General features: G+C 42.3%; 1 protein-coding gene across 11 annotated transcripts in view; it reads right to left on the bottom strand.

Annotated features, from left to right (window-relative positions):
* The window catches only part of LOC121482858 (sorting nexin-12), a 183,568-nt gene extending 174,048 nt beyond the window's left edge, over nucleotides 1-9,520 (bottom strand). For 6 of the 11 annotated variants that reach the window (XR_005985647.1, XR_005985646.1, XR_005985645.1 and 3 more), the window contains exons 1-3: nucleotides 3,289-3,384; nucleotides 2,593-2,717; nucleotides 2,103-2,193 (exon numbers count right to left, since the gene is read on the bottom strand). Coding sequence is in view for 8 of the 11 variants with exons in the window: in XM_041740846.1 (XP_041596780.1) it covers nucleotides 2,103-2,193; nucleotides 2,593-2,659 (158 nt within the window). In the remaining 3 variants the exon portion in view is untranslated. Of the gene's footprint in view, nucleotides 1-2,102; nucleotides 2,194-2,592; nucleotides 2,718-3,288; nucleotides 3,385-9,142 lie in introns of those variants that run through there. The other 5 variants (XM_041740849.1, XM_041740850.1, XM_041740853.1 and 2 more) reach the window with 5 other exon arrangements.
* Between the last annotated feature and the right edge of the window lie 2,204 nt (nucleotides 9,521-11,724).

Genomic DNA, 11,724 nt, shown 5'->3' on the forward strand with positions numbered 1-11,724 from the left:
TGCACACACGTGTTTACGTACATATATAGCATATGCATATATATGCATACACACACACAATAAATATATTCTGCCCAAATTAGAACCCACAAGCTTAAAACCCAAATTTGCTAAATCTAAACCACAGGTATTGAGCTCTATGGCTACTTCCTGCAAGTAGATGCATTACCTCTGACAAAGTCAATTGGGAGTTGCAAAGATAAGTAACTATTGCTACAGGCATCTAGGATTCTAGTTTTTTTTTTTTTATTTAAATGTAAAACTTATCACCTCAGGACACTGACCATGTTGTATGATTTCTGCACAATACCAAGACTATCCTAGACACTAAAAAATACTATATTTACAACTTAAGCAGGAAAACAGAGGCTTGCTTCACAGTGGTTTAATATGAACAGAGTTGAATATGACATTGTCTGACAGAAGAATGAACAGTTTGCTGAATAAAAGCCCCGAGTCAGGATATATACACAGCAGAAATGGGGCCTCAGGCTTTCAGCACTTGTTGCACAATGAAAGAAGAACTCTTAAAAAAAAGTCAATAACAGAAGATACAAAAGGCAGCAACAACACCAACACTGGGGAGGTGGGAAAGGGAGCAGAGACTCTCTAGGGGCTACTCAGCCCCTGGTACAGGCTCAGCAGGTGGAGAGCTGATCTGTCTCAGGGAACCTCAACATTTAGAAGGACTCCAAATCCTATGTCAAAATCCAATCCTAATTTCTCTTTTCAGGGTCTTGTCAGACTCCATAATCCTTTTCTCCAAGACCCCATATAGAGAATTCCAATCCTTCCATGATAGAGAGTCTAAGGGAAGAGTCCATACTTTTGATATGACACCAGTTAATTTGCTCCTACCCCACCACTGGAGATGGATATCAGGCCCCAGCAAACAAACCATCACTTCCCAGACAGAAGCCCAGGAAAGCTGCTTCAGACTCTAAGACTTGGGACATCCACACCCAGCTGCTATCTCTAGCTCAAATTCTGGGGAAGATGCTGGAGTTCTACAGGAAACAAGTGCAAGCAGTTCAATAACCCTGTGACCAATCTGGGGAGGTCAGTGACAACTCTTGCCCCTGAGCCCCATTCAACAGCTCAAAGTGCTTAGAAGTCAGAGACTGTGGTTTGTTCACGTGCTTCTGCCCCATGGCAGCACTAAATAGGATGGGGGGAAGGGAGAATGGAAGGAGGAGATTGGTGATACCCTTCCCTACCACTGGGAGGTACCTAGAAAATGATCCACTCCCACCCTTTGGGGAGTTACCTGGCAGTGGTGAGTTGCCCCCACCCCTCAAGCCACCAAACCTGCAAGGCTAACATATAAAGTAGCAAGGGCTTGGGGAGGAACTGCTGGCCCATACTGACTCACCTGCTGATGAGCAAGAACAGGCAGCCAGAGCGGGGAGCCACAAAAGAGAGGGGCTAGACAATAAGAATTCTCCTACTGCCCTATGGCTTTCTTCTGACTCTGAAGCAGCCATGATGAGGGGCCCAGAAAACCCACACATCTTGCTCCACACAACAGACTGCTTAGACTCTAGGAGGATTTACTGCCATGAAAAGCAACAAGGAAAAGAGAAAGTAACAAAAGAAACTGTTGAGAAAACTGGGAGCAGGCCTAGAGAAAACAAGGAGAACATTTAGGTCTCTACCACCTTCCCCAAAAGGAAAAAGTTCATGCAGATAGGAAATGCAGGGTTGTTCCCTGCTCGGCGTTCCTGGTTAAACCTAAGAGTAAGAAAATCCCCTGGACTTGCAGCATCAGTATGTATCCAAGTGTATCCAGCACAAGACCCACCCCCCCATAAGATTAGCCTTCTGGCATGGGTAAATTGCCTTCTAATCCAATCCCCCCACCCGCACCCCAAGCAAAGGGCATCTGCCTGTGGTTCCCATCTCTCCTTAAAAAAGAGGATCAGAGCAGAGTGCCCACGGTGTAGTCAGGTACCAAGAAATATAATGCCAGACAGTTTATCAGGCCAGGGGATGGGCAGCCAACTTCAGATCAAAGAAGGAGAGAGAGGCTTAGTGTAAAAATCAATGTCATTTTCAGCAGGAAAGTAGAGGGCAAGTGGTGAGAGGGGCTCCTACTGGCGCACCTTCCCGGGGACGTAGTTCCTGTCAATTGCCTCCTCCTGCAGGAACATGTGTAGGCAGCGTTCGTTCTGAGCCAGTGGGTGTCCAGCAATTCTATAAAGAGACCAAGATGGTTATCAGTAGTATTTGGGATCAGAGAGAATTCACAGAGTGACAGGGGTGTGGACAGAGGAAGAAGGGCAACGTCAGCTCTTTCAGAGGTTCAAGCAAGAAGAGGACAACAACAGGGCACCACTCCACCCTAATATTATATAGGAGAAGGGGGACAGAGGGGTAAAGCAGGGAGAAACCACCAAACACATCCAACATGCAGTACTTTCTCAGACCCTAAGGTACAGGATCAGAATTCTGCTCAAAGAAATGGAGTCTTACTGTCCAGTCAGCTCAGCACACAACTAGCATCACATCTTATTACAGAAGAGGAGACAGACAAAACATATAAAGACCATGATGGCAAAAGCAGCAAGAAGAGTCCCCAAGAACTTGGCTTACTTGTTAATAAACTGCTCGAGGCCCTGCCTCCTTTCTTCAATGAAGGACTCTTCAAAGATCCCTTCATCTCCTCGAAAAGGGAGCTGACGCTTCAAGGCTTTCCCAGGCAGTGGTGGTACTACAATCTGCAGGCAGATGCAAAATATCAACCACATGAGAGAGGATGAAGAGGGAATGAGATGGTGAAACACTATATACTTAATTTCCTATTAGGCAAGGTCTATCTTATCCCACAGCCAGCAACTTGTAAGAACTGAGACCATAAGAGCAGTCAAGATGGCTCAGGTCAAAAACCAACTGATTTTATGATAGGACTGGCCTTCTACCTCAAAAGAAAGAAAGGAAATAAACTCAAATATTCCTCACTTTCTTTAACAATCCATTAGCATCCACTAATTTAGCTAGGCCTTCCCTGACACTATACTTTACATTTTTAGCATCTATAGGAGTTTAAGTTATACAACTTTACTAGCCACTGATTCAAGTGATACGTTTTCTTTAAAATTTGTCCTGCACTTCACCACTTTCAATTTAAGTTTAAAGGGTTATCACCCAGATCCAATGTGTTGGGATTTGATTGTGTTTAGTCCCCCCACCCCCCGCTGCCTTTAAGATTTTATAGACTATGATCTTATGCCTTCTCAGGCTATGTAGATATCCTCCTCCTAGGATCCCACACAGGGAATGGGGTCATACCTTACTATCTCGCTCCAGCTCATTCTTTAGCCACTCGAAGTCACTGTAGCGCCGCCGTACACAGGACTCCTTCAGCTTGAAGATAGGTAGGTTTGTCTACGGGGAAGGAAAATGAGAGAAGAGAGATGGTAACTAATGTTCAGCCTGTGGTGGCCATCTGTCAGAACCACTTAGGTCCCAAAGAAGAAATAATTCCTGTGAACCATGTTCCTATAACTCCTTTAAAATACCACCAGGTAAATTACCAATCCTTACCACATCCAGCCTTGTCACAGTTGGTGATTAGAAGTCCCTTGCTGCAAAAAAAAAAAATAAAAATAAAAAAAATAAAAAAAAAAAAAAAAAAAAAAAAGAAGTCCCTTGCTGCTTAGAATTTATCCTAAAAATAGATTTGAAGTCGTATGCAAATATATATGTACAAGGAGTTTCACTGTACTTTATTTGTAATAATTAATTAATGTTCACCAATATGTAATAGGTTAAATAAATTACAGTATGCTTATACAGTGGAATTACTGTACAGCTATAAAGAGAATGTAAACTACATATGAGCCTGTAGGGGAATATATTAAGCATTAAAATCAAGGTACTGAACAGTACATACAGCTTGCCTGTGTGTTGTTTTTTCCTATTTGGTTTTAAAAAGGGATATGTATATTTACCCAAAGAAAATGAAAACACTAATTTAAAAAGATATATGCATGCCTTTCTTTACTGCACATTATTTACAACAGCCAAGATATGGAAGCAACCCAAGCGTCTATCAAGAGATGAGTGGATAAAGATGTGCTATACACACAAACACACACACAGAGTGGATAAAGATGTGCTATACACACAAACACACACACAGAGTGGATAAAGATGTGCTATACACACAAACACATACACACACACACACACACACAGGAATAATACTCAGCCATAAAAAAAGATGAGATCTTGCCATTTGCAACAACCTGGCTAGACCTAGAGAGTATTATGCTAAGGGAAATGAGTCAGACAGAGAAAGACAAATACCATTTAATTCACTTACATGTGGAATCTAAAAAATAAAACAAACAAAAAGCAGAAACAGACCCATAAATACAGAGAACAAACTGTTGATTGCCAGAGGGGAGGTGGGTGGAGGTATGGGCAAAATGGGTGAATGAGAGTGGGAGATACAGGCTTCTAGTTATGGAAGAATAAGTCATGGGGATAACAGCATAGGGAATATAGTCAATGGTATTGTAATAGTGTTGAATGGTGACAGATGGCAGCTATAGTTGTGGTGAGCATAGCATAATGTAAAACTTGTCAGATCACTATGTTTAACACCTGAAACTAATGTAACATTGTGTGTCAACTATATTTCAACCATAAAGGGGATATGTGGGTGCCAGGGTGGCTCAGTCGGTTGAGCATCCAACTGTTGATCTCGGCTCAGGTCTTGATCTCATGACTGTTGAGTTTGAGCCCTGTGTTGGGCTGCATGCTAGGCGTGGAGCCTGCTTTACAAAGGGGAGGAAAATATGTGTATATATTTATATTTATGAATAAAATGTTTATTCATAAATAATAGTGATTGAATTTGGAGTATAAGACTAAACACTTGGTTGGAACGGGTGGGAGGGTCACATTTTTCACTGGACGATTTGAATTTATCACATGCTCATATTACATTTTCAATTGAAAAGTGAATTTAAGTTCCCTGTAAAGAACAATAGAAAAGCACCTCCAAGGTATGCCTTCCTCAGCTTTTCCTATCCAAATTCTCTCCATTCTGCATGTCCCAGCTCAAGTCCCATTTCATCCAGGAAATCTTTCCTGAGAGCACCAGCTTAATTTACTGGTCTCTCTCTCTTCTACACTTCTATGACATTTATACTTTAGTAGTGCCTGACACACTATTGGTTTATGCATCATGTTAGTCTTGCTACTTAACTAAACTGTAATTTCATTGAAGTCAGGAGCCTTGACTACTTCTGCATTTCCCTAAATGCAGACTGTGCAAATCACTCAGTAAATACTCAATTGATTAATAGAAGCCCTATGTATCTGTTTACCCTCTCCTTGTCTAGAAAGCACAGCAGAAATAGCAATTATATTAAGTTGGCTTACCATTGCCTGCTCTCTGATATAAATCAGCTTATTCCCACATCTTACTCACTGATAATTTTCCCAAGGCTCTAATGGTGACAGGAACTACCAACAAACCAAAAGCCCTGATCCTCACTCCTGTCTACAAGTTCTAAATAGAAACGGCCAACCACATGTATTAAGACTGACTAAATTTCCCAACAGCCAATCCATATCAGCAGATGGAAATAAAAGGAACTTAGTTTCTCTCTTTTATCCACAACTGCCTCAGGGCAGGAAAAGAATATCTTCAAGCTATGTTAGTGCTTCACACAGTCCTCACTACACCATGCTTTGTAGCCCTCATGTCTGGAAATTATCTTTCCAGGATCCAGTTCTAGGTAAAGGTCATCAAAAGCTAAATAACTAACCAACTTACATTAGTTACAACTCTATCCAGGATCAAGGTTCAAGGAATGTCAATGAGTTAAAGGAGGGTGAGATACAGGTAAAGCAATATTTCATTACAACCTTTTCTTTAGGAGAATAAATAAAAAACTGGAAACAGTAGTTTCTTTGGAAAAGGGAACCTCTAGAAAACAGAAGGAAGGAGGAAGACCTAGTTTCTACAGTGTATCTTTTTTGTATCTTTTGAATTTTGTACCATGTGCATATATTAACCAAACAAAATAAACCATAACAGAGCGCATTCTCAGAATCCTGCAAGAAATCTGCATATGTATCAAATCATCACACAATATACCTTAAACTTACACAATGTTATATGTCAATAACATCTCAATAAAGCTGGGGAAGGAATAATCCTGCATGGAAAAAAGAGTGCTTTGGTATCATCTGATTCTAGGTTTCCACCAGAGTTCATTACAAATACTGTTATCCCCAAACAGAACCTTAACTAGTAGGCTTTTACAGAAGCCTACAGAAACCAACAGAAGGACCAAAGAAAAGGGGGAAAACTCTGAGTAGATTCTTCCAGGACACAGTGAAACCACCCACTGCCATTTTGTGGACTTCCTCCTTTGACTCACAAAAATCCTATTCTTTCCCTACCCGCATAGGATGATGACAATAATGACCGTTCATCTCAGCACCTAGCCATCCAAGGAAGCGGCTACTGTGTACTAAGTAAGATAATCTCCCAGCTCCATGCTATAAATCATATAAGGAAGACAGAATTGTGTAGTCCAGGATATAGAAAGTCCTTTGGCTCTGATCAACACAAAGTCAAGGGAAAGGAGAGAAAGAAACAAAGTTCAAGTCCACAGGACAACTGACATTTGAGAGTTCACACACATCATGTGAAGTCACCAGGACACCTCTCCAGACTCCTCATTTCTTGGGAGAGTGGGGGGGGGGAATTCTTTCCTGAGCAAAATAAAAGAGAACAGCTTCAGAAATATTTAACTATTAAACTAAGAAAAAGAAAGTCAGTGTTATCTACTTCTACCATACACAATGCCTAACTCTCAAAGCCCATTCTCTAAGTCTCATGTTCCTTTATAATGCCTACCATGATAAACCACCTAAAATAGCAATTAAAAATCAAATATTTCAACTTTTCCCTAAAACTGAGTTCAATTAAAATAGTAAAAGCCGAGATGGCCATACAAATTAACATAAACAGTACAAATTAACTCAAACCCAGAGAACCAGGAACTGTCATCAACTCTATCATCACTGTACAATTAAAAATTGTGAAAAAAAAATTTAAAAAAAAATTGTGGAAAAGGCAGATAAAAAGCTTAATGGGTAAAAAAAAAAATTGCATACTAAAGTTTTGCAACTAAGCACTGCCAAAGAGACTAAAGTGTAGTGGGAAGAGTATGATGGGCTTTAGGGTCAGACAGACCTGGGTTCAAATCCCAGCCCTGCCACTTATTAGGTATTTGTAACTGGGCAAGTTACTAAAACTGCATTCCTCCTCAGTTTCCTACCTGTAGAATGTCATTTTTGTAAGGATTTAGAAACTAAAACCTAGTTAAGTGCCTGGCACATAGTAGGCATTAGATGAACAGTCTCTGTTGTTATTAGAATGACTTAAGAAGTCAGGGTGCCTGGGTGGCTCAGTTGATTAATTGTCTTGACTCTTGGTTTTGGCTCAAGTCATGATCTCAGTGTCTTGAGATCGAGCCCCATGGTTGAGCTCCACACTCAGCAAGGAGTCTGCTTGGGACTCTCCCTCTTCCTATGCCCCTCCCCACTGGGTGTGCACATGCTCAATCTTTCTTTCTCTCACTCAAATAAATAAAAACAAATAAATAGAGCTATTTCATTCATAGTCACTAAGGCTCTTGGGTAATACATGGAGACATGGTCTCTAAAACCCCACAGTAGAGAATCCTTACATTGAACAAGTTTTGCCCAGGCTTCCTCAGGTAATTAAGTTTTCTACCACTAACAGTATTTTCAGGGATCTAACTTCCATTCTTCCCCAAAAAAGGTGACTCCAAGTACTTTTTTTAAAGACGAGTTTTCCTCAATCTTTGCTTTAATTTTCTTTCTTCAGGTTAGACTTTATCAAACTTGGAATTTGGAGATCATCATTTATGAATTAAATTTCAAAGCCCAGGCAGGAGACACACTCTCATTCAATTCATTCATTCATTCAAAAGTGAAAGCACATACACTCTTTTAGGTCTTCAAATGCTGTTTGAGCAGCATGCTGTCTATAGAGAATATTCTGGCCCTCTAGTCTGAGAAAAAACATAAGAAAAAATAGAAAATGGTTCTCCAACTTTTCTTGCCTGTAACCACTTCAACTGGGCAAAAGAACCTGCAAATCACTACTTTATCTGCACATTCCATCCTTGCAATGTGGACTAAGAATTAGAGAATAAAGTCCTCTGCAGTGCACATTGAAAGAAGCTACCCCTGGGCAGTCCTGAAATGTCACATATTAAAGTAACTACAGATCATGGTCGTAATCCAAAAAGTTAATGTAAAACAGAAAGGGCAAATGGCCATATGCACACAGAAAGCCCAAATGGTAGCCAATACTCAAATAAACATCCCAGATACTTCAAATCTAAAGGATCAGCACAGGAGAAGAACACCAACTGACAATCCACCAATCCCAATGCAAAGCCAGGCTTTACCATGAGAACATGTGGTACCTGAGAAAACTTAAGAAAAAAACATTTCTCTCCTTCAGATGCTAATTCTACACAAGTCTGGGTAGACTCAATCTCAAGGAGACTCCCTTTCTTATTTCTGCTCTACCAAGCCCGCTGGTCTCCCTTTCCTAGAGTCTATCTTCCCTTTATTCCAGGCTTTGCTTAAGTCCATCACCCCAGAGAGACCTCATTAGGAAGAAATTGGGGCGTCCTGCCCTCCCTCTTCAGATTGACTTCCCACAACCTAGTTTAGTTATGGGACCCAGTGATGTATCACCTTGGCTTTCCATCCCCCAGCCCTCCGCCACTCTGTCTTCCCTCCTTCTGTCACTACAGTCCTATTTCCCTTTCTTCCTCACTGTAATCTTCTCCATGCTCCCCACCCCATCCAGCCATGCTTCACTTTTTGTCACAGGTACTTATTTGCCCTCACCCCAGTTCGACATCCCCCTCAGGAGTTTTCCATATCCTAGGGCCACAACCTAGTTTGGAGACGTCTCTCTAAACCTATGAAGCCCCTAACCCCCAAATGACCCCTCCAAGTGTTTTGGCCAATGTTAGTCGTCCGCATGGCAGCCCCCCCCCTCCCCCGCCCTCCCCGCCCTCCCAGGCCGGCCGGCTGGTCCTCCCTCAGCTGTCTCCCTCACCCCGTGACTCACCCGCATGCGAACCTCATAGGTGGTGAAGCGCGCGCGGCCCACGCCCACCGTCTGTGGATTGAAGATGTCGATCTCCAGGAAGTTACTTGGCGGCCCGTAAGCATCGGTCAGGTCCTGCGGCTTCGAGTTAAGGCGCCGAGTGTCAGCCACTGCTGTGTCCGACATCTTTCCGAAGGAGAGACTGGGACCGGGGAAGGGGGTGGGGGACAGAGGCCGGAGGCAGGAACGCGCACAGCCCCTCCCGTTTGCAAAATAACCAGCCAACCCACAGACAGCGGCGCCGCGCACGCGCGTCCACGCACGCACGCACGCACGCGCAGGTTCCCTTGGCCCCGGGCCCGGTACCCTGAATAGCAGCCAAGTTGAGGGCTGTAAATCCCATGCTGTGGAGGCCTCATTCAGGCTTCCGGGCGGCGTTCCCCGGAACCTGCATCTCCGATACGCAGCGCCCCACATTCTGGGAAGCCCTACAGGCGGAATCTGCCAATCGCTGCTCCCCAACCCAAGAATGGTCTTCTACCGTATATTTATCGGCAGCGGGCACTGCCTCGCAAACCGGGACCTTGCAGTGATAGGCCGAAGCCCCGTGACCTTAATAAGTCAGGGTTTTGCGCGAAAATAGAAGGGTACTCTCAGAGAGTGGGGATCCAACGATAATACTAAGAATCTAGAATGCAGCCCTGCCACTTGTGCCCCTGGAGGTTTCAGTTCATTCCACATGCAACTGACCATTCAGCAGTATGGTGCCAGGGAAGCAGCCAGAATGGGGTAAATGTGATTGCTCATTCTCACTTTTCAGGAAAATTGGGGCATATCTTCATCCTCCACTTGTTACCACATAAAGCTAACCCCAAGTGTACTAAGATACTATATTGTTTTGCAAAATGAGGGCATTTATTTCATATCTTCTATCTCTACACTGCAGAACTCCTACTTGACACTGCTCAGAGGCTGCTTGCAGCCCATAGCGGAGATAGAATACATGTCTAAATGAGAAAATATCTATGGACATATTGATATTTATGTCACTAATTTACATATGGCCCACATTAAGGGGTAGTGCCCCACATTAAGGCTGGTGTTTTTAGGTCATTCTTTCTCCTCCCTACACTGCCTGTTCTGCTATTTCCCATGTCACTGATGCCTGAAACCCTTTCAACAGAGTACCAGGCCCTATAATTTCACAGTTAAGTTATTTAATTCAATTTAACTGATACCTACTAAGCAACAACTCATGTGCCAGGAACCATGCTAAACACTAAAGACCTACAGTTGAATAAAGGAGTCTCTGCCCTCAAAGAGTTAACATTCTTTATTGGAAGAATGGGAGACAAGTCAATAAAACTAATGACAAATACAAAATAAGTGAATGTTCAAAGCAGGACATAGGACATGAATAATGGGAGGAATTAGGAAAGGCTTTCAGGAGGAAGAAATGTCTGAGTTTGACAGACCTGAAAAGATATAAAGGATAAATAGAAGTGGAAATGGGAAAAGTCAACTTCTTGCAGAGGGAATAGCATATGCAAAGTCATCCTGATAAGAAACAGCATATTTTTAGGCAGTTGTCACCAATTCAGATTGTGTAAAAAAGTGCTTAGAGAGGTAGGCTGGCTGGGGACAGGGGTGATCCTTCCCCTAGGATCTTAAAGTGTCAGTGTCATAAAGAATGAAGCAAAGGATCTCTGGCTTTACAAAGTAGGTGATAGGGATCCATTGAAGGCTTTTTTTAAAGAGTTTATTTATTTATTTATTTATTTATTTATTTATTTATTTTTAAGAGAGAGCTGCACATGATGGGGGAGGGGCAGAGGGAGAAGAACAAGCAGACTTCCTGCTGAGCAGGCACCCTGGGATCAAGACCTGAGCCAAAAGCAGAGGCTTGACTTAACTGACTGAACCACCCAGGCACCCCTACACTGAAGGATTTCCAACAGAAAAAAAAAAACACAATCATATTTGTGTGTTAGAAGGATTATTTCCAGGCAACATGGAATGTGTATTTTAATTGAATGAGACTAATTATGAGAGTATCGACAATATGACTTGGAATCAGGTGGTGATGGTGGGAGTGAAGAAAAAGAAAGACAGGACTGATATTGAGAAAATAGGTAAAACTCGTGTCTGAGTAAGTACGGTGGTAGTATAGTTTAGGGCTTAGGCGTGTGAACTATGGACTTAGGATGCCCTGGGTTTAAATCCCTGCTTCCTAGCTGTATGGCCTTGAGCAAGTTATCCAGTTTTCCTCATCTGTAAAATAGAAATGATGAGACTAAAAGCCACCTCTGGGGCTTTTGTGAGAATTAAATGAAACAAAATATGTGTGACTAGTAAGTGTTCAGTAACTATTAGCTATTATTACTATTTGAGGAGAAAGGAAAGAAATTGAAAATGACTCCTAGTTTTCTGATCTAGGTAACTGGGTGGATGCTGTGGTACCACCAATCAAAATTGAAATTGCAGAAAGAGTAAGTTTCAGAGGGAAGACCATAAGTTCAGTTTAGAAAAATCTGGGATGTCTGTAGGACACTGTGGTTGAGATGTCCAGCAGGCAGCTGGAAATACTGGTCTGCAGCTTGAGG

Source organism: Vulpes lagopus, chromosome X (genome assembly GCF_018345385.1).
Source record: "Vulpes lagopus strain Blue_001 chromosome X, ASM1834538v1, whole genome shotgun sequence".
NCBI classification, from domain to species: Eukaryota; Metazoa; Chordata; class Mammalia; order Carnivora; family Canidae; genus Vulpes; species Vulpes lagopus.